Raw genomic sequence first — 23,769 nt, 5'->3', positions numbered from 1 at the left:
GCCTTTGGTTTGCCTCGAACGTTGCACACGTCCAAAAGCTTTCCGTGCCCCTACTGCGGCAGCCCGAGTTTCCCCGAGAGAACCTCTTCATCTCAAAAGGATGCTATTTGTGTTACCCCTGAATAATAATCGTAGATGAGTTCTGCCATAATTTTACAGTGAAGCTATATATGGCTAGGGTTCCGTGCATTTTTGTTCTCCGTGAACGAAAACTATCATCATCAATGGCTCATACCCCCGGAAGCATTCATGCTCCCGGAAGCAAGCAAAAAATGCAAGGGCTCAGAGCCCCGTAAGGCAGAGGCTACAAGTGAAATAATGACCATCGATCTGAGGACTGAGGACTAATAAATGACTGATAAACTGATCAATTCTAATAAATGAGTATGCGTACCTTTCGTCACGATGACCACCCATGAAGACAATAAATGAACTCGTACCTTTGTTCAAAACTGTGTCCCCTACGTGTCGTGTGCTAAAAAGCTTCACGAGTGGTGAAGGCGTCACGAGTACGTGATCTTTTGGGGTGAAGGCAACTGGTCAATAAACCCATGCATGCTAGCTGAAGGCATCAATGTTGCCGGATTCGAGACCCTCGTTATGTAATAAACAAGAAGGGGCTTAACCGAGGGACCCGTTTTTTATTAAGCATATCATAAGAAGCGAACAAACATTGACACCAAGGACAACATGGGGGAAACATAGTGGTAAAACATAAACACCCAAGAAAGTCGATTGGAAAACGGCGTCGCGGTAGCGCAATTGGCAGAGCATCGCACGGGTAATGCGAAGACGTAGGATCGTTCTCCACCTTGCGGCAAACTGTTTTTTCATCCACTTTCATTTCCAGTAATTTATTATATATTTAATTCATTTAGTGAAATACAAGTCATTTCCCCTATGTTGTCTTTGGTGTCAATACATGTTGGCTTCTTAAGATCTATATATATATATATATATATATATATATATATATATATATATATATATATATATATATATATATATATATATATATATATATATATATATATATATATATATATATATATATATCACTGAGAACATGCCTCCATTTTTGGTAATCTCCAGTCTTACGAGAGCGAATTTCTGCCTGGACGTCGTTCATACCAGTGCTCTACAGCTCCAGCTTGTAGTTATATAGTGCGATTTAATTACTTCCATTATTCTTACTTAGTGATGCCGGCATGTGCCGTCAATCGTGAGATCGCTGCTTTCTTGTCTTCACCTGCTTGTTGTTTATTTGCTGTTATTCTGCGCACCGTTCATTATGAGTCTACCAAAGGCCGTTCTGAAAGAAGATGATTTTGACTGCGTTCTATTGAATATAATAATATTGATATAATATAATAAATAATATTGATGCCACTCCAGGTGCGCTGCTCCCATGCGCTTTATTAGCAGCTTGGCATTGCTCGCCTGCTTCAATTACTGCGTGTAAATGGATGTCGTCTCTCAAAACCTAAAGCCCCGTCGGTATATACAGCGATGCTCTGGAGCTCCACTGTCGGCTCAGCAAGCGGACTGAGAAGCTGGGTGAGCGTATCGTCTACGAGGTAGTTTAGAAAGGCAAGGAATGAGGGTTCCGTACGGAGTAATCAGGCCTCTACCAGGATGCTACCAAACATGCGAAACAATCTCTCAATTTAAACAAGGGCTGTCTGAAAACGGCGAGGCACCTTTATTTATCCACTGTACCTTAACCGGGCGCCTGATGGCAACGCAGCTTTGTTGGCGTACTCAAGGCGAGCCAGGTGTGAGAAGTTGCGAGAATGGACATGTACCGTGGCGGCTCATGGCCGACGAAACCTTGATCCCATGCTTGCGGTTTCGGTCAGCTTTAAGTTACTAAGAATGACTTCTTTCAAGAACAAAAGATCGTTTTTAGAACAGAATGTAATACTATTTAATCTTATTGTTTAAAGAAATGGTTAGAAACATTGAGAAAGCGCTGAGCAAAAAAAATGTCGTTATTTGAAAGTGACACTGGAGAGATTTGAGGTGATCACTACAAGTAACTATGCCGTGCTGTATCCTTTTCCCTCTACTCCCTGTCATACCCTGCAAATCAGTTGTGATGATTTTTTTGAAGAGAGAGAAACATTTCAAAGGACAGCTGCCATTAACCTTTACTTTGGCTAAATAGGTTATTCCGGGTGTATAAGCGAACACTTCCAATTTTTTTTATATATCTCCTGTGGCAGATAGCACAATTCTAGTCCATGAGCTGGTCTACCTGAAGAGGTGGACATCATTTGCGCAAAAAAAATTGATATAGATCATCAAATAATTAACACAAAAATTAGTAATTAAGTTTTTATGTAATGACCTTGTGGCACATATTGCAATTTTCACATTCTAGCCGGGGAGTTCGCAAGGCGGATTGACTTGAAATGAATTCTCAACAATGACAAAAGTTTCGAGATATTAATTGCAGAATTTTGCGGACAAATCAATTGGCGTCATAGTTATTTTTTTTGCTTCAATGTATTAGACGACGTTTTGTTCAAAAAGTAAGTGGAACGGCAGTGCACTTTTACCGCAAATTTGACGGCGCATATCTCGTGTCATTCACGCAATTCTTTTCAAGTGGATGTGCCTTGAAGTCTCACCCGCTAGAATTTGTAAATTGCAATATGTGCCATACTGTAATTAGTTAAAAACATAATTTGTGAATTTTACTTAGTTAGTCGATTAAACATTTCAATTATTTGTGCAAGTAATGTACACCTCTTCGAATAGTCTAAACCACGGGCTAGAATTGCCTGCCACAGACAACTTTAAAAAAAGTGAAAGTGTTCGCTGGAAGACCCTGTATATGCGTAGTCGTATATACTACTGAAGCAACCTTGTCAAAGCTGCAGGCCTGGCAAATGTCTACGTTCCTTATTAACAGCCCTTAAATAACACCCAAGCAGAGGAAGCGTACATCTGGTGGTTAGCGGATATGACGCGAAACCCACCAGCACGTCGTTTCCGATATTTCTAGCTTGCCGCGGTGCTGCCTAATCTCGGAGGTCATGGCCAGGCGCCGCACTGGTTCTCAAGGTTTCGAGTTCAAAGTTATTTTTGGCGAGCGGTAATAGCGAAGCGCCTATGTTTACCAGGTTCTCGTGACTCATCGCTTCGTCTTTCAAACGTACTACCCTATCTGAAAGTTTAGGGTTCTTACGCTGTCCAAAACTTCGTTGCAACTGGCATTTAACTGCTCACGCTGGTCTTGAGGATAATTGTTTTTAAGCACCTTTCGCACCACCTTGACATTAAAGTTCACGATGTACTGCATGGATCTCGTTGAGCTAAGAAAAAAAAAAACAATTTGTACCGAAATTATTGGCGCAGACCTACAGCGTTATTGCTACTTCGAATAAGGCACCATATAGCATTGAAAAATAGTGTATATTGAAAAAAAAGGAAAAAATAATTGCCGCGGTGTAAATATGATGAAGTAGTGGCTACCTCTTGTAAGCACCATGCTCCAAAGAGTTAAATTACCTAATTACGACGTATCTTTTAATTCCGCTGTATAGCTTTCGGACGCCATCGCTTACCATGTGCGACCATGGAGGCTTTCCATCTACACAATGAAGTTGACACCGTCCCGTCTGTGTGCAGTTGTTAAACAACAGCAACAAAAACGAAGTTGACATGACTGTCTCGTTTACGCTGGACGCCGGGAAGATGACATTTTTTGCGACGGCATGTGCACGGTAATTTGGGCTCAGCTTTATTGAAACACGATTGAGCTAGCGCGCTGGAATCCAGACCCGCCAGCGCATAGTGACTTTGTTTTGATATCTCAGGGGCTTTGTTCAAAGCATGGAATAAAATGAACCACGTAAGAATATAAAATCGTGAAAGCAACTTAATTCGAAGGTTTTGAAAACGCTCTATAACACTTTCCAACTAACGATCATTGATTTCAACTGTTCTGAAGTTACACGATTGCTTATGAGGGACACCGTAGCAAAGGATACCGAATAAGTTTTCTCCACCTGGGGTTCTTTGACGTGCACGTGCAAACGACCGATCTACCCGACTCTGCTTCGGGGCATACAGGCGACCAGTCGAAGATACCATAAGACTGTCGCTTTTCATCGGTACATGGAAACGAGTGCGCTATGTATCAGCGTTATCTCGAAGGCGGCCAACTACTTCCTCTACTAGCAATGCATCGACGATTTTGTTAGACATATGGCCAGACAGCTGGTCGTCATTCCGGATGATGTCTGGCTGAGATAACGGCGCCCGCGAAGCTTGCGTATATAGAATATATTTTTTCTTGTGCGCTTTTTTTTAAGTCCGTGGCCACCACGGTGGCCACGGACTTACCGATACGTCAGGCTTCTGTTTCATGGGTTTCCTTAGAACCGGCGTGACCTGTTTTGAAGTTTTAGCTCGGGCCTATCTACGATGCCGGCCACTAAAATACATGTAAAACGCAGGAATGCTTTTATGAGAAAATCGCCCAACTGTTTTCAATGAAATTTGTTGCATTTTAGTGAAAGTGAAACTGCAGTCACTGCAACAAATAGAATTTTGATTTAGACAATGGAATTTTTCCCACGAATTGCAGGACATCGGTAAACTTGAAAGAATAGAAACATGAAATTTACAAATCCGCAACTCAGCCATGCGAAACAAATAAGCATTTCTATAAACTGCATCCGTTGGAGCATCAAAAGCTAACAAATTTGATGTACGAATTTGCAACTTATACGAGTTCGTTACAATGTTTGGAAGGGTGTTGCAAATGCAACAGTCACAAGTTAGTACTATACTTCAGGGTGGCGTATGATATATCATTGCTGTCCGCCTTAGATGTAAAATTAAGCGCAGTTTACAGAATTGCGATATCACCTTTATTTGCTGATGTAGAATTGTACACGTTTTGTTTTTTGAAATTTTGCGATTTTGTTTATTTAAAATTTACGTAAAGAAAGTAGGCAGCTTCAATAAAATATCGCTTTCTGAAATCACTACTACGTAATACTACGTATACTCAATAATAATACTCAATACTACGTATGCGGCTCCTGGCATTGCTACTGTTGTGTCTTTTATTTGCGCACACTGGACACTATATTTTTTTTTTGTACGTTTCAAGTAGCACAAGAGTCGCACAAACACGCCTTTCCCACGACATAACTGCAGAGGTAAAAATATTTCTTAGGAATATCTTCATAAGTGAACTCTCAAATAAAGAAATGAACTTTCAAAACACGTTATCGGGATTTATTGTCAAAAACACGTTCTACCTGAAGCTCAAAAGAAGTTTGGAAGCACCTTCACATGTTCATAAAACCAGCCAGCAATTTTTTTGTACGAGAGTGTTGGTGCAGACAGAAAGAAACAAAACGAGAATCGTAACTAAGTGACCTAGCTGCATTTCGTAATATGCCGTCTGGTGGCAAACTGCCAGACTAAGCAGCGACAAGTGATAAAAAAGAAAGGGAAAGGCGCAGCCGGCTTCGAACCAGCTAACTCGTGCTCGCGGTATCAGCGGCATTGATCTGAGATTGCCTAATTGGACACGCCTAATCCGCTAAATGCGCGCACTACTGGACGTCTGCCGAGTAACTCGAGATGACGTACCTCCGTGCCGTTGGTCACACGCCTGCGATGCATCAGTCTTTCCTAAAGTAACAAGACTATTGCCAAGAATCAAAATGTGCACCGCTGCCGGCGTTTTTGACAAGATTTGTAAGCCTCCCGAGAGGCACCAACTGGAACAACCTTTATAAGGCCTGCGTTGCGGCAGCTTCGCACTTTGTGTCTCTAAATGGCGTCCTTGCAAGCCGCGTTTGATCCGGGGAAACAAGAAGAAGTCGGTTGGGGCCAAGTGAGGACTGTAGAGGGGCTGTGTCAGCGTTGGCACGTTGCGCTTCGCCAAGAACACCCTCACTTTCAGCGATGTGTGACTCGGCGGATTCTCGTGATGCTTGCGGCGATCGCATTGCGGACGCGCCAAGCCATCTCTGTCTAACGATTGAGTACTTATGTCTAAAATGTAGCGTCCACGGTTTGTCCAGTTGGTATAAATTCCGTTTCTCGAATTTACGCTCCATTTCGAACTCTGACTGAGGTAAAAAAAAATAATGCATATACGTCTTTAGCAATACGCTTACTTATTCCCTGCAACGCCGAACCGACACCGGCCGATACGCGCATGCATGGCTCAGGCTCCCGTCGGTCCATTTCGCCTGCCGGGAGAAATACATTCTTAGTACTTTCCGCCTTTCCGGACACAACCCTGTAGGTAGCAAAAGATAACTACCGTTATTATTCGAATAAAGCTCGACCATGTTCTTGTTTTTTTCTCGAAAATGTGATCCAAAATGAGCTATCGACCTATATTCGCGGCCAAATAATCCCGACCTACATTCGGGAACAAAGCTAGCAAAGTACCAAGTCTCTCCACCGCGCCCGCCGTAAAGCTAGTCTGGAGATTATCCAGATTTAAGTTTCTCATTTTTAAAAAAAATATATGGGTCGACCTATATTCGAAACGTAAATATTTCGTTTCTCGGTGGGTCAATAATAATGTTAAGGGGCTTAATTTACGTGCCAAAACCACAATCTGATTATTAGGCCCGTCGTATTGAGGGTCTCCAGATTAATTTGGACCACCTGGGGTTCTTTAACGTGCACCAAAATCAAAGTACACGGGCGTTTTTGCATTTCGCCTCCATCGAAATGCGGCCGTCGTTGCCGGGATTTGATCCCGCGACTTCGTGCTTAGCAGCGCAACACCATAGTCACTAAGCAAGTACGGTGGGTTGGTGAGCTCAATATATAGGGGTCGACCTATATGCGAGTAAATATGGTAGTGCTTGAACGCCTGCAGCACCGTACTGCGTTAGTAGCAGTAATAAATATGGGCAGCACTGACAACTCCGTGTACGGTCAAACTTTTGCAGTGCTCTTGTTGGCTAGGTTTAAAAGTTAGTGAAGTGTGTATGCCTTGCCTGACACGCGCGGGGCAAACCAACCCTGATGAGAGAACGCCGCCTCAAAATTGCCGTTGTTACATTAGGAAATCACTGTATCTGGTGGTTTTATTTATTAGATTTTATTTGTTGCTTGAAAGAACTGCGATCTATATAGGGCTGAGCACTTTCAGCTCTTATTTCTCTCATATTGTGTGCATTTTTCTGGCTATTTGTACGAACGTCCTCTCCCCCCCCCCTTCCCTCCGTTCCACCCCTTTCACGGAATTCTTTAAATAACATTTTCTCGATTTTCCTCGTCCTTCTTTTTTATGGAAGCATAGCGGGGTGCTTTCACTTAACGTGATCTGTTTTTGTCTTTACAAATGTAATTTTGCTGTAGCGGTAAAAAAAGCAGAGATTGTGGGTTCAGGTGGTGCCATCCTGAGACATATTCGGTTTCGCAGCTATGTGATGAACGCGTTTCCAAGTGGTCACTTGTTGCCTAAACTAAGAAGTCGAATGCTGAAGTACACATTAGGTGTTTACTAAATACAATAAAAAGAACAAAGATAATCACACTTGCTCACTAAGCCACCGCCGAAAGAAATAGATAATTGCACCTTTAATTAGCAAAAAATACAGTTATTCAGCTTTTCCCTTGTCACCGATTCCGCGGCAAATCAGTTTGCTCCGATGTTGTAACCTTTCAAGTTTGAGAAATTATCGAGTTTAATTCTCTACTTTTTTTTTTCTTCTCTTTGAGGGGGGAGGGGGGAGGAGGGTTCAAGTAGTCTTGAATACTGACGTTTTACTAACTCTCTTTCCAACAAAGCTCGAATCGCGAAAAATAATTTCGGCTTTGGTTTTACCCGAAAACACCGAACCCCGTATAACCTCATTTTTCTGAAGGACGGTCTGCTAATAGAAGCAAGACTGAAAATTCGATCTTTACAACCGTACATAATTATAGCTTGGCTGATTGCGCGCAGCTTCAACATGCAATGTTAGGCAAAAAATTCGTCGTATATAGTTGCTGGCCTATTGAATGAAAGCGAGCGACTGCTGCGCGGACGCTCTACTGCAAGACAGAAACGACGTCACTATAGGAGTAGCCAATGGCGCGCCGCACCTTCCACCGGAGGGTTTCTGTGGTCGGACCGTGAGCGTTTCGCCGAGGCATAGACAGCTTCGCTGTAAAAAAAAATAACTTGAACAAGAAAGCATAATAAAAACATTCGTTTATTTCACCCAATCTCGTTGCATTTTTTTTTTTTTTACAGCGAAGCTGTATATGGCTGGCCGATTCGCCCGTTCGTCCGTCCATCTGTCGCATATACGCCGAAAACTCCTCCGGCGCGACCCCACACGCATGCACGAAAAAAAAAGAGAAAGAGAGGCGCGCTATTGACTGCGCCAGTAGTGACAGGGTCGCTCTCCGTCGCAGCCGAGCGCGCGGCAACAGTTTCTCTCCGGCTCCGAAATGGGTGGGCCACACGTCATGCATACTCCTGAAGAGCAGGCAGCGTTCGATCAGCAACGCCGCGAGCAGAACCGGGAACGAGCTCGTCTGCGACGTGCCGATGTTGCAGCTCCGGCACAAGAAGAGGCTCGTAAGCCGAGAGCAAACAGCAACTGCGAACCGAAGGTCCGGCAGCCTACCAAGCCGTCGTTTAAACAACCATAGGGATAACCCGGGGATAAACACCGGCGCCGCACGTTTAAGCTTCGCTGGTTGACCATCTGTACGGAGTGCTTGGGGCGATGATCTTTAATTTCAAATATATGAAATATGCACCGTTTTGGTTTTTGAAAGTTTACCACCCCGTTATACATATCATCATAGATTTTGTTACGCGGTGAAGTTATCCATCCTTGGGATGCCTTTGCCCCACCGTGAAGCGGTCTTTCCGTAAGCACAAAAGACAGACATACACAGCTTGTTTGCTACGTAGAAGACGTTGACGTCATTTTCGTCTTCTCCTGCCACAGCTTCCACTCCACATGTTTCAGAGTGATATTGGGCTAAAGATGCATGAAATGACTGTGAATTCGGAAAACCTTCCAGAGCTCCCGTGCGGTTAAAGGTCTCGGTACGCTTCTCTCTCTAAGCGAGTGTGGGGCATATTGAATTAGCTCAGTGGCTTTTGGAGGCTGCCTCCTGCAAGTCAAGCAGGCACATCGCCATAATCGACTGGCTACAGGTGACGTGGCTCTCGTCGGAGCGAACACATTAAATTAGTCGCACACTCCGCGTACACAATACATTGTACATACAATTGTCGGGACCATAGAAAATAAAAGCAAACAATCGTGAACACGAATACAAGTGCGCTAGTGTGGATATGACAGGGCCTTAGTCAGGCAGACAATGTACTGCCTTTAGCCTTGCCATCCAAGACCTTCACTGTGTCTGAATCAATGCTGAATAAATAAATAAAAAAATAAAAACCTGAGCAGATGTCACCGCGCGAGGTCCCGGTAATGAAGCGTCGCCGTCGGCGCTGAGAAATAGCTGGCCGGTTGCAGTCAACTGAGTCTCCGATTCAGCTGTAATAATAATAATAAAAAACTATACATGGGGGCACCTAAGCAATTCTTTTGACGTGTAAATGCGAGATCATTACCTGTCGCTGTGTCGCTGAGTTTAGTGTTGCGGCGAAATGTTGCTGAGTTGAGTGCTGCTGCATTATGTTTCCGAGTGTAACCTTGCTGCTAATGAGGCCGCAACAACACAAGACGATAAACCGGTCATATTGCGATCTCTCAGCTCGGTTTTATTGGCGATGTTCTCATTAAAGTTTTGTTTCACGCACACTGTGGTGAGTGTTCTTTCTCGATGGCACCAATTTTTCAGCACGATGGCACCACTTTGCCGAGCGATGACAGCACTTTTCCGAGCGGCATCATGGTGTTGACACTAGATTTCTTCATCGGGTTCGTAGGCGAACTCCACCTCATACTCTCGGGGGATGTCGTACTCCTCGTCCGACGGGTACATTAAGCGCGTTGTATCTTATTTGTCGTCGTCGTCCATGGGCTCTGGCGACGTCGTCTGCGGGTTTGTGGCCGCTCGTCCTGGAAAGTGTGACGCCCCCTGCAGTCCATGTTTTAGAAAACCTCCCCCTGCCGAGGTTTTATTTTACGAGATGGCATAAAGTGCCACAGAACGTTACAGGCTGCCGAACTTTAAGTAGTCTTCAACCTACACAGTGATGATGATGACGATAGCTAATGACATCTCCTTAGAATCGGGGTGGCGGTAAATAGTCACCTAGTCAATGGGGGCTACTTACATGTTCCCATATTGTAACCTATCAAGGTGCTTACATCCGATTTGTCTAATAATGTTGTCTTAATTGCCTGTCGTGGTCCCGTCCCCATACATCGGAGTAAAACTGTGAATTTCTTTGTTTCCATCCTTTGCATCCAATTTGCTGTTCCGCTTCTCTCTCTTTTTGATGGCTCTGGGCTCCACACTCGTACTTACAATTACTCTGTACTTGGTTTACATTTTTATCGATGTTTTCCGAAACAATGTTTGTCCCACTGCCTAAAGTAATGTTCGACAGTGGGTTGAACACCAACTGTCGAACAGACTGGTTCACTATATTGTGTTGTAAATTTTATGCAGCCTCTTATTAGAAACACACACACACACACAACCCGCCGTGGTTGCTCAGTGGCTATGGTGTTAGGCTGCTGAGCACAAGGTCGCGGGATCGAATCCCGGCCACGGCGGCCGCATTTCGATGCGGGCGAAATGCGAAAACACCCGTGTGCTTAGATTTAGGTGCACGTTAAAGAACCTCAGGTGGTCGAAATTTCCGGAGTCCTCCACTATGGCGTGCCTCATAATCAGAAAGTGGTTTTGGCACGAAAAACCCCACAATATATATATACACACACACTTATTTATATATGTGTGTGCATGTATTGGCTTCTTATGATTAAGAACAATCGGGCTCATCGGGTCACTTTCTCCTCACATATATATTACACGATATACTTCGCGCCGGACGCTCGCGTTTTTAACTCGCTGATCGCTCGCGCCTCTCTGTTCGCTAATTTATCCTTGATTGATTATTAGCGTAAACGTCATGCATGCTAACACGTGCTCATGAAGGGCGTAGAATGTAAAGGTTTCTCACGTGTAGTGATTTTAGCCTATATAGACTACAGCCCTAAGTCCTGCTGCCGCTGTTCAAATGTTTAAACATGACGAAACAGTTGATTGAAGAAACCTTTCATACCGCTTGCTTGGAAGATGTTGTGTTGCATTGCTGTGTGTTGCCAAGCGCTTGATAAACCCACATCAGGCCTATACTTTCTGTACATGATGCGCTTCTGCAAGGCTTATTATGCTTGTCATGAATCAGCAAGGCAGCAAATGTAGTGAAATCTGATTCGCCTTAATTTCAACGTGAATTGTGCAACTTAGCGCTGCCGTGTTGCCACCCTTTGTCATACGCGTAGAGTACTATATATATATATATATATATATATATATATATAAGTCATGTAATGAGAAGCCAACAAACACTGACACCAAGTACAACATAGGGGAAATTGCATGTGCTTAATAAATGAAATAAAGTATAGTAAATTAATTTGAAATTAAAGTGGATGAAAAAACAACTTGCCGCAGGTGGGAACCGAACCCACAACCTTCGCATGTCGCGTGCGATGCTCTACCAATTGAGCTACCGCGGCGGCGTTTCCCCATCCACTTTCTTGGGTATTTATGTGTACTAGTAGAACCCTGGGAGTGTTAGCCAGCGCCCCCACTCACAGACCTTGGTGGCGGACGTGGAACGTCTTTTTTGCCGCAGGCGTCACGAGAACGTGATCTTTTCGGGTGAAGGCAACTGGTCAATAAACCCACATATGCTACCTGAAGGCATCAATGTTGCCGGATTCGAGACCCTCGTTATGGAATAAACGAGAAGAAAGGGGGTTAACCGAGGGACCCGATAATTATTAGTCATGTAATGAGAAGCCAACAAACACTGACACCAAGTACAACATAGGGGAAATTGCATGTGCTTAATAAATGAAATAAAGTATAGTAAATTAATGGAAATTAAAGTGGATGAAAAAACAACTTGCCGCAGGTGGGAACCGAACCGCGACATGCGAAGGTTGTGGGTTCGGTTCCCACCTGCGGCAAGTTGTTTTTTCATCCACTTTAATTTCCATTAATTTACTATACTTTATTTCATTTATTAAGCACATGCAATTTCCCCTATGTTGTACTTGGTGTCAGTGTTTGTTGGCTTCTCATTACATGACTAATAATTATCGGGTCCCTCGGTTAACCCCCTTTCTTCTCGTTTATATATATATATATATATATATATATGTATATATATATATATATATATATATATATATATATATATATATATATATGATCACGCATTACCATTCCTTTAAAAGAAAGAGAATTGAAAACGCATTATTGACAGCCATTTTTATAGTAACAGATCTGATTGTCAATCACACATGGTGAACCATTGGGGACCAGTAAATTAGAATGCCTTATCCGAACCAATTCAACCGCCTTTGTGTTAAATATAGTTGCGCTGCTTTTGTGCTTGCAAAGATGGTTAGACGGATACGTCACGGGCTCAAGGAACTCGGGATGAGGCAAGCAGCAAAAGTTGAAACTTGTTTTGACGGGAAATGTCCAGCGATAGGCCTCCTCCGCAACGCGCAATTAAGGCGCGTCTCGCGCGTCGGCTGCTATGGCACGTCGCCACAAGGCACGGAAGACAATCTTCGCCGTTCAAGCAGGCGACACCTTACAAAGAAACAAACAAACAAAAAAGCATTACTTACGCGGCCGCTATTTTGAAAGAAAACTTAGCCTCAGCTGCGTTGTTTTGCTGCATTTGCCAGTGTGCAAACGAGAGTGCCCGCTTTCAAAAGTGTGTGCGTAGGTGGGGGGGGGGGGGAATTGTATACCTTCCCTCCTTGTCTCCCTCTCCCCTCCCGCAGGACGGTATGTACGCCTATGTCCCTTTGCTTTTTCGTCACGTGCTGTTTTATTGCAGCACCGAAAAATTTAACTGTGGAGGCCAGTAGGGGTCCCTGTCATCGCTAGAATTTGAATTCTGTTCTAGAGTCTTATGCGAATTCAGCAGCAACAATTTCGATGATATAGTAAAAGCAGCAAAAGAATTTTATATTGACCTGATTCTATATAATTTTATACCTACCTGACTTGATTCAGTAGAGATACCAGCAGTAATGGAGGTATTGCCTAATCAAGGAAAAGAGGGGGCATACGTGAATATCTTCGGAAATATCTACGGGGATTCCACAGCTACCTTGTTTCTAAACAAGGGAAGTAGAAAATTACTTATCAAGAAAGGGGTAAGGGCAGGGAGGCACAATCTCTCTAATGCTATTCACTGCATGCTTATAATAAGTATTCAAGATATTCAAGTGGGAAGGCTTAGGAGTGAGGATCAACGGCGAATATCTTAGAAACCTTCGGTTTGCAGATGAAATTGCCCTGTTCAGTAACACTGAGGATGAATTGTAACAAATGATTGAGGACCTTAACCGTGTAAGTGTAAAAATATGGTAGAAGATTTATATGAGAAAGACAAAATAAAGTTCAATAGCCTGGCAATGGAACAAGAATTCGTGATCGCCAATCAGCATCTAGAGCCTGTACAGGAGTACGTTTATCAAGGTCAATTACTCAAAGGGGACCCTGATCATGAGAAGGAAACTTACAGAAGGATAAAAATTAGTTGAAATGCACATGAAGACATTATAAAATCTTGACTGGGAGCTTACCACTGTGGTCGAAAAAAAAAAGTGTACAATCATTATATTCTACCGGGGCTAACATATGAGGCAGAACCTTGGAAGTTAGCAAGAAAGCTTAAGAACAAGGATCGCGCAAATAGCGATGGAGCGAAAACTGTTAACGTTAAGAGACTGGAAAATACCGGTGTGGATCAGAGAGCAAATGGCGATAGCCGATATTCTAGAGGACATTAAGAGAAATAAATGGAGCTTGGCAGGTCATGTAATGTGTAGGGTGGATAACCGGTGGACGATTACAGTAACAGAATGGGAAACGAAGGGAAGCGCAGCCGGGGACGTCAGAAAATAAGGTGGCGTGATGAAATTAGGAAATTTGCAGGCGCAAGTTGGAATCAGATATAGCACAAGACAGGGGTAATTGGATATCTCTGGGATAGGCTTTCGTTCTGCAGTGGACATAAAAATAGGATGAAGTAGATGATGATGATGATGCTGATGCCAATTCGGAAGAACGCGCAGTTGCGCACCGGGCCGCCCTGATGCGCCGTTTCATCCAACCGCCGTCGCCCACGGGCGCCCCGGTGCTGTCTTGCTTGCGTTTCCTTTCTTGAAAACGCTGCGCTCGCTACTTTCCTGTCGAGAATGCTCTGTCATGCTGATAACGCGCATGCCGTTCGTGAGTTGCAAGTACCGGCCGCGCAGCGTCAAAGAAAGGAAATGCGGACAAGACAGATGACGATTATACACTCTAAAAACAGTTGCACCCTTTGGGTCGTATCTTGCCACACAACGATAATCGTCATCTGCCTTGCCCGCGTTTCCTTTCTTTAACCCTGCGAGCCCGGTACTTCCAAGTCCCGAACGGCATGCGCGTTAACAGCATGACAGCATTCTCGACAGTAAAGTAACGAGCGCAGCGTTTTCAAGAAAGGAAACGCCACAAGACAGATGACGACTATTGTTTTGTGGCAAATATACGCCCCAAAGCGTCCATTGGAGTCCATCAATCTGGCATGGTACGTGATATCCCATCCCCATCTTTCATCTCCCCGATCCCTCTCCCATGTGTAGGGTAGCAAACCCGTTAGGCTTAACTGGTTAACCTCCCTGCCTTTCCTTCTCCACTTTTTCCTTCCTTCCTTACACCCCAAAGGGTGCAACGGTTTTTAGAGTGTACACTCTCACACTGTAAATACAGTTTCACCCTTTGGGTCGTATGTTGCCACACAACGACACTCTATAAGAAGTTTACACCCTTTCGGTTGTATTTTGTACCCAAACAACAATCGTCATCTGTCTTGCCCGCATTTCCTTTCTTTAACGCTGCGATGCCGGTACTTCCTAATCACGAACCGCTTGCGCGTTATCAGCTCGACACCGCATTATCAACAGGAAAGTAGCGAGCGCCGAGTTTTCAAGAGAGGAAACGAAAGCAAGGCAGATGACGATTATCGTTTGGGGACAAGAGAAGCCCGAAATTGTGTAAACTTTATTGGAGTGAATAATCGTCATCTGTATTGTCCGCATTTCCTTTCTTTAACGCGGCGAGCCCGGTAATTCGAAGTCGGGAACGGCGTGCGCGCTTCACAGAGCATTCTCGACAGGAAAGTAGCGAGCGCAGCGTTTTCAAGAAAGGAAACGCAAGCAAGACAGATGAGAATTATTGTTGTGCGGCAAGATACGACCCAAAAGGTGCAAATTTTCTTGCACTCTAAAAAAAGTTAGAACCCTTTGGGGTGTATATCTGCCACACAACGATAATCGTCATCTGCCTTGCTTGCGTTTCCTTTCTTGAAAACGCCGCGCCCGCTACTTTCCCTGTCAGCAATGCTATGTCATGCTGACAACGCGCATGTCGTTCGTGACTTGGAAGTACCGGGCTCGCAACGTTACAGAAAGGAAATGTGGAGAAGACAGATCACAATTATTGTTGTGTGGCAAGATACGACCGAAAGGGCGGATTTCGCTAGCGTTTTTTTTTTTTCTTGGAAAAAGCAACCAAACACACTTCAGGATGATATAACTGCTTGATTCGGATGTTGTTTAAGGTGCCCTACAACTCTGTAATGGACATGTTTGCGATTCAAGCAGTAATAGAAGAGTTTACTAATTAAAAGAAATTAATTAATTTATACTTCGTGATTAAAAATATACTGGCTGTAAAGGAATACGACTGCCACTACTATGCAATCGGCACGATTTCTCTAGAGCTCTTGCTTTTTTTTTTTTAAAATCTTGGTCCAAGTTAACTGGAACCCCCGTGTATAAGGGCGAGGGATCGAGCGTTGTTAACTCGGGTGATTCACAAGGCCAAGAGGTCCTATTTTTTCGTGCTGCCTTATTTCGCTATGTCCCCCAGTGCGATCGGAACTTTCTCGAAAAAGCAAATACTTGGCGTCAGTGAAATGATAAGCTACGCTTCAGCTCGTACACGAGTGGAATTTTCAGAGGCCTCAAACGAAAACGATTCCAACACATGTTTTACAAACGCGCCACTCCACTGAAGAGAGCCGCCCCAGCAGTGGCGGCACTCAGCATATTTCTCGCCCGGTGCCAGCCGGCGCGGGCGGCGCGCCTTGTGTCACGTGGGCGCGTCTTTGGGCGGAAGTGACGTTTGCTTTTGCCGGCGGCAGCTTCCCATGGCGCGACCGGGGCCGGAGAGAGGCGCCGCGACCAACCGTGCTGCTCCTACGCGTGGTCCGACATCGTAGGGGATCGTTTGGTTGGTCCACGCTTTGCAGGCTTTCGTTCCGAGCTGTTCGGCAGGCCGTCGCGACCACCGCTGAAGGCGCTGCACTTCAGCCAAGCTCCAACACCATTCAGCCTGCACGCCGTCTTTCAAGCACAGCGCGAGGGGCCACCTCGAGCCACGCCACAGTCGCCGGCCCAGACGGCGGATTTTTTGTTCCACCTGCGCGGGCGCCTACAGGCTTATCCTTCTGAGCTCCGGAGGTGAGTTCCGTCCTATTCCTCAAAAGTCTCGACTGTTACTAGTAGAGATCGCGAGCTCTCCGCTCGTAACAGCATGCGACTTCCATTGATCGTCGGCGAAAGCGACCGCATGCCGGCTTGTCAAAAAGGGGAACGGAGCTTTTGCTTCTCCTGCGAGCTCCCTTTCACCGACTGAAAGTCCGATCGGGCGAGGCTGAGATGAGCCGAGTCTAGCCGTGTAGTGGCTGATACACATATCACAGTGGGAAGTTAGCGGCTGTACGGGTTTGGTAGTTTCGCTAACGACGCCGGCAATCCGCGCCTGCACGTCTGTCAGGAAGCGGTCATTTATTTTTTGGGCGTTCCCGTCGTTCTCTCGAAGGGTAGGGTCCTCTCTCTACAACGTTGTGGAGAATGAGAGTAGTGCGAGTCTTCCAGGGAAGGGAAAGTACGAAATGCGAGAGGTTCGCACGCTAGCCGCGCCGCGGCCGGCGGTCGGCAGCAGACGATGTTTCGCTTTTCTAAGCGATCGGCCCCAGCGTGACCACGGTCTGTTGGTGCGATGCGCTGGCGTCATACGGGGGAAATGAAGCGCCTAAATCAAGCAGCCGCTTGACGCTCACTTCGGACCTACATTTCGGCGGCTCACTGCTGGGCCGCTTAAGCGGCGGGCTCTTTTCCGGCCATGACGCATGTGTTGGTGATACGTGACGGTTTTTTTGCTGATTGATCTGCATACTGTTGTCGCGAAGAACAAAAAGAGATGTTGCTGCCTCGTGTTTTTGCCATCGTCGCACAGACCGCTCATGATATGTTCTTTTTAGCCCGTCACTAATTGTAATGTGGCGCGTCCGGCTGTCGCGAACCTCCTGCTTATTATTGCTAGCGGCTTGATTGATATGTGCCGTATAGTGCCGTATAATTGGATGACATCGCCGTACTGCTGTGTGCACACGCTGGGGGCATTATTATTCATAGCTGAAACGTTTCTTTCGCTTTTTGCGTCGTTAAACTCGCGCTCGCGGAAATGATGAATAATAAAAATGAGGAAAGAAAACGAGGCAGGTGTGCTATAGCGCTCGGAAGCGGCATAAATTACGTGCTTCAGAATGTCCGCGAGAAAAGGGAGAGGTTTTTTCCTTTGATGGGGCATTCTCGAGTGCGCTGAGCCGTTCGTTACTGTTGAACCACTCATCGTTATGCCTCGCAGGCTCTCGCGGGCAGTGTGTGTAATGTAGGTCGCCCTTGAACTGTTCTTTCGTTTACTATAGCGATTCATACAGCCGATCGCTGCATCGCCGATCACACACTCACTACACCGAAAAACCAGTGCGCATATTCCGACCACTTCTTTTCACTAACTCGGAGTTCACAACGTGCTCTTTTTCGTGCAGCATGAGTTACGCTGCCGTTCCTCTGGCGTCGCCGTCAATCATTCAACACAGCGCCGAATGTTTGTTCTCGCGGCATGCTCATTATCGTCGTGACAGATGTGGAGGTATGATCCAGAGCGTATTTGGCAGCCAGTTGTTGTACAAGTTTTCTTCGGTGTATTTTACGGTGACGGGGTCCGTGCGTCTTGGTTGATATGTCAGCGCTTCCACTTTGTCGCGGACGTGATACGTGCTGTACGTGTAATCTTTAAGTTGCTTCATTATATGTTTTAGAAGCGTTCACCAGCCTTTGTATCCAGGCCGATGACGCGTTAGCAGCTTAAACTGACAGCTAACGCTTTCGCCCTGGTCGCATGAATTTGTATTGGTAGCATGAACGTAATAGTGATAGTCAGCAAGTCTGTAAGTTGTTCTTTTCTCATCCGTGTGGCAAGGGCGTTCTTGTTCTTGGCATTGTGGGAAACACGCAGGATTTTTGTCGTGTCTTCGAATCAGCTTTATCGACGGCCAAAAGTAGAATCATTTTCGGACATTGTGTGCATGTTCATTTTCCTTTTTCTTTTTTTTTTTCTGTTTTGACTTTAGCCAGAACGGATCATTGCCAGCGCAGAGGTTTGATGGTATCTATGCCGTGAGCTGTGTTGTCTTTATTGTAGTACGACTTCCGCCAGCGTAATGCCATTTGATTCAGTACCATCTAATTACAATGTGTTGCTTTCTTATCTAGGCAAGTTAAATAGCAGGGCAGACGTTCTAGCACAGTAGTGGTGTCAGCGCTTCCAGGCCGGCTTTTGCATTGGACTATAATCGAATTGAAAGAGAAACATGCAGTTCTCTGGACAGAGAAGTGTCTCCGAACTTCAATCTCGCAAACACACACACACACACACACACACACACACACACACACACACACACACACACACACACACACACACACACACACACACACACACATATATATATATATATATATGTATATATATATATATATATAAAATTCAGGTGTGGAGAACGAAGTTCTCGAACAAGCGTTTCACAAGCCGGGAACCGCTGGACGAATCGTCAAGGCTACAACGGCGGAAGCGCGGCGCTTGCCTTGCTGGCTTGTGTCTTCCGATAGCTGTGTTGGATATCTCAAACTTCGGCGCACTGATGGTAGGTTCAGTTCTGTCTACTTTGCATTATTGCAGAGGCCGGAAGCAACCAGATGACGTCATAGTCGCCATGTTTTGACGTTTCTGGCGACAGCCTCGGACGAAAAGCAACTTCCCTTCTTGTGTCCTTGTCAAAACAGTGCCAAATGTTATACTGCCGTATTGCAGTAAAAATTGCAGACCTAGACCTTGCTACAGTGACCCCCCCCCCCCCAAAAAAAAAAAGACTAGTTGCCTTTAATGAAAATTCATCGCGAGGTACTGGACGAAATTTTACGCAATCAAGCGATAGCCAATGCACGCTTTGGGAGACGTGCGCTGAGGCTTATGCATGCTTGTGCTTTCGGGCTCAGCCATTTCATTGGTACTTGATAGCATTACAGAGGTTGAAATAAAAATATGCACGAGGCGGGTTTGTCACACACACACACACACACACACACACACACACACACACACACACACACACACACACACACACACACACACACACACACACACACACACATATATATATATATATATATATATATATATATATATATATATATATTAACATAAAAACAATGACACCAAGGACAGCACAGGGGAAATTACTTGTACTGCTTACTTGCTAATTGAATTCATGAACTTATATATTAATGGAAATAAATATGGGTGAGAAAACAACTGGTCACAGGTGGGAACGATCCCACGTCTTGGCATGTTGAGGGATCGATGCTGTTTGGACTGATATCCCTTCTGCAAGCCGTATACACATTCAACGATCGATGGACAATGCCTATGCGTCTGAAGTAAGCTTACCTTAGTTGCAAAAAGCGTTTACCGTACACGATTTGTTTGAAATCTGTTGCATTTAATTGAGAAAGCCGAATCATATCGACAGAAAGGAGCAGAATTTGGTTTTAGGCCTCAATTGTTCTTGCAAAAATTGCCGAAGCTCAACAAGTTATAAAAATTAAAGCACGACGTATACTAACTTCTAACTCTGCACAACAAACAGAGATGGCAGTTTTGTAAACTATCTGTTAGAGCATCTCAAGCGGACAAATGTGGGGCATGATTTGCAAATGTGGTGCAAATGTGGTGCAGCTTATGTGAAATTCTTATCGTTTGCGAGGGTATTGCAGAAGTACTACTCGCAACTTAGGGGTGTGTTTAAGATCTGTACGTCAATTCTGTCCATTTTATACGTCTCAATAGGTGGCAGTTTGCAGAATAGTGATATCTTTTTTTATTGACTAGTTACAGAGCTGTGGATTTGACGCTCGAGTTTCTTGGAAGTTTTGCGATTTTCAAGAATGGTCCTGGACCAGTTGAGTGCCCAAATTATCTACTTCCTGCAGTGAGATTTCAACTTTCTTTTTCTTCTTTTAACTACAACAGGCGCCATTAAATTCGGTCCAGTGAAAATTAAAAAAAAAGTGATTTTCCATGTATTTATAGATGGGATCTTCCGCGGCAAAGCTCACTCCGTGTGCACAACATGCAAGCTCGACGTGAGGTAGAGTACGAGACAGTTTTTCTACTATGTTCTGCAGTTCAGATCGCCTCGCTGATTTGATCAGGTACATACATATGGCATTTTTGTTCAGTTGGAAACATCTGGCCCTGAAACGCATCCACAACGGATGTTACAATTCCTGCCTGTGGGCGTTCGCTTGCCGGAAACGCCACCGACGAGTGTTGCATCACCGGTATTCTCTACTGTGGTGGATCGTTGTGAAGTCGGCGGTCCGTGCGGCCACGAAGGTTCCATTGATGATGCCGTGCCAGGTGCCGGGAGAAAGAACGGTCCCGAGCGACGTTCGAGCGATGAGAAGAATAGATAGGTAGATAAAATTTATTGACAGGAAAGACAGGTCGGCCTGAGCTAGTGCGCTCTAGTCTGCTACTCTGCAATGGGGAAGAGGGAAGGGGAGTGAAAATACTGGGATGGGTGATGATAAGAGAAATGGTAAGTGCTTATGTATATTAGACAGTGGCCCTACTAGAGCCGCTCGTCTAGCTTGGTGTCCTGCAGAAACTTCAACAACGCTTTAGTTGCCTGCATTGAAGTTGTAGTGACAGGCCATGGGCCGAGGATAGCGTCCTCCGACAGCGGTTGCCTGCCAACGCTGGCTGGGGAATTTTCCAACGTCCTTCGCTTCAGCATATATGCTGGGCAATCGCACAATATGTTCCGACATTTCAGGCGTCTGGCAGTGTTCACAATCAGGTGCTCGTAGCGACGGGTGAAAACAACGCCCAGTCGAATCCTGTGTAGCAACGACGTTTTGCTCCGCGTAACCTTCGGGAGCAAACAGAAGTTACCGTCTGGGTCGATCATATGTAGGCGTCTGTGGATGTTGTCATCGTGGACTCTGTATACCTTTGTAAGGTCCTGCATGAGTGCCTTGATCATAGAGTTGGTGTCAGGTCGCGAGGAGGCAATTCGTACTTCATCGGAGTAAGAGAATGACGATCTTGCCTCACTGTCAGCGAGTTCATTGCCAATCACACAACAATCACTAGGCAACCATAGAAAAGTGATCACGTGGCCTCCTAACTCGCCACTGTGATGAAGTTCGGCGATTTCCAGGACGAGCAGGTAATATGGTCATTTCTTTAAAAACCATTATATCGCCTGTAGCGCTGATTTGGCATCGCAGAACACCGCCCATCTATGAGGTGTCTTTGTTCTCATAAAACGGACACCCTCCCGTATTGCCACAAGTTCCGCAGCCGTAAATGTCGATTTGTGGTCTAATTGAAATCGCCGAGTAATTCCAAGTTGTGGGATAACAAATGCTGTCGTTGTGGCAAATGGTGTGATGGAACCATCGGTATATACTGGAACAGGCCCACTATGTAATGTAAATATATGGGACAGGGTGAGCTGTTTCAAGCCAATAGAGGAAACGTGGGATTTCTTCGTGATTCCGTGTATTTGAAGCCTCACTAGGGGTCCCGGTAATGTCCATGGAGGTGTCTCGGGGATCTTGCTGGCCTGGATCGAGTTTCACAGAAACGGCTCCATCTTTAGAGCGCACTACATGCTAAAATCTTTGCATGTCCGAGCCTCTCTCAGAGCAGTCCAGGTCCGCTTTTTTATCACGTTTATTTCCCTCTTTCACCCGTCGAGGGAATTCACTGGCCAATCACAAACCCCGAACTGTTCACAATGTCCCGTCCCGAACGTCCCACCTTTTTGCAGAACTCCTTGGTCTCCCACGTTGCACAATACGAGGCAACCACGTGGCAAACTGTGAACCTGCTGTCGACGCTGCTTCCACGGGAGTCCTCGACAATGGCCCCTTTCATCAATTAGTGACCTCTTCGTGACGGTTAATCTGTCAGGTTCGGGAGACTGGCCTTCGTGGTAGTCGAAGGGCGGCGTTGTCGCCGTGAAGTGAGCTGTCATTGTTTCCGCGTCACCGTCGGCGCCAGGTCCAGTCGTTGTACGGCCGGGGACTCGTCTCGCCTGTCAACTATGGGCGGTCGAAAAAAAACCGATGATTCGGAACATAATTGCTTGTCCGTAAGCATCAGGTGATGCTGATTTAGTCGCCTTGAGTAAACGACGAAGCGTTAATAGCACTCCACAGCCGCACGTCTGCCGGTGAAGCATCCTTTGTTCCGAGGGATCACCAGACACAACGGGATAAGCGCAACCTGAACGAGGTGACGTGATTCAGATGCTATAAGTAAAAAAAAAAAAGAAAAGCAAAGGCAGTTTGGTTTTGCATCAGGCGATGACAGCACGACGTAGTGCGTGATGGTGGATTTGCTGAGTGCAAGCCTGTTCGCACGCTCTATATCACGACGAAAACTTTGGAGGCGATGGCAGCAGCGAAAAAATTTATATTCTCATGTGGTGCTGTTGTGCTGCCTGAGATTTAAACGTGCATCGGCCAAACCGTGCATTCTACTACTCTATTTTAGGCTTCATGTCTAGAATGCAAAATAAATTTTTTTTTTCTTAGGAACTCGCGGTTGCCATTTTGCTCGCCGGTGTATACGTACATTGCACTATGATAACAAGAATAATTACTTCACAATCTCGATAGTGTACGAATGTGTAATGGTCACATAGAATATTCCTTTCACCTGAACACGTATTCGTTCACTGTTACAAGGTGTCGCCTTTGCTGTCACCACAATGGTTGTTTCACCGCGGCACGGCCTTCGTTCGGCTATTCTTCGAGGAGGTTAAACCCGATCGAGTCCGATCAAGTGATCGGCATATTTTGCCTATCTGTCCGCAAATGCAAGTTTTGTTGACTATGTAGCGTTGGGAGATGCGCTTCAGTGTGTTGTAAGTGAAGGCTGCGTCGCGACTGTCGTTTGTTTGACACTGGACCATATGCCTCGTTTATGCTAAGGCAGTTGTCTGCTTCCGCGTTTAAAGCACGCGCGAAGCGTGGAGGTTGATACGCGCTTAGAGGGGCACACTGCAGGGTCAGAGATAACATGGTATTGAGAGTAGGGATCGAGGTTTATCAGATGAACACATTGTTGCTACTACTGCTGGGTCGGTCGGTATCTTGAGGATATACATATATATGCACCAAA

General features: G+C 45.3%; 1 protein-coding gene across 3 annotated transcripts in view; it reads left to right on the top strand.

Moving 5' to 3' along the window:
• The window catches only part of Baldspot (elongation of very long chain fatty acids protein baldspot), a 216,347-nt gene that overhangs the window by 18,002 nt on the left and 174,576 nt on the right, over positions 1–23,769 (top strand). For all 3 annotated transcript variants that reach the window (XM_065432849.2, XM_065432848.2, XM_065432847.2), the window contains one exon: positions 16,475–16,685. In XM_065432849.2, coding sequence (XP_065288921.1) covers positions 16,475–16,685 — 211 coding nt within the window. The remainder of the gene's footprint in view (positions 1–16,474; positions 16,686–23,769) is intronic.

The sequence above is a fragment of the Dermacentor albipictus genome, chromosome 1 (assembly GCF_038994185.2).
Source record: "Dermacentor albipictus isolate Rhodes 1998 colony chromosome 1, USDA_Dalb.pri_finalv2, whole genome shotgun sequence".
NCBI lineage: Eukaryota > Metazoa > Arthropoda > Arachnida > Ixodida > Ixodidae > Dermacentor > Dermacentor albipictus.
Note: the sequence above shows the minus strand (reverse complement) of the source record. Positions and strands in the feature narration are given on the sequence as shown.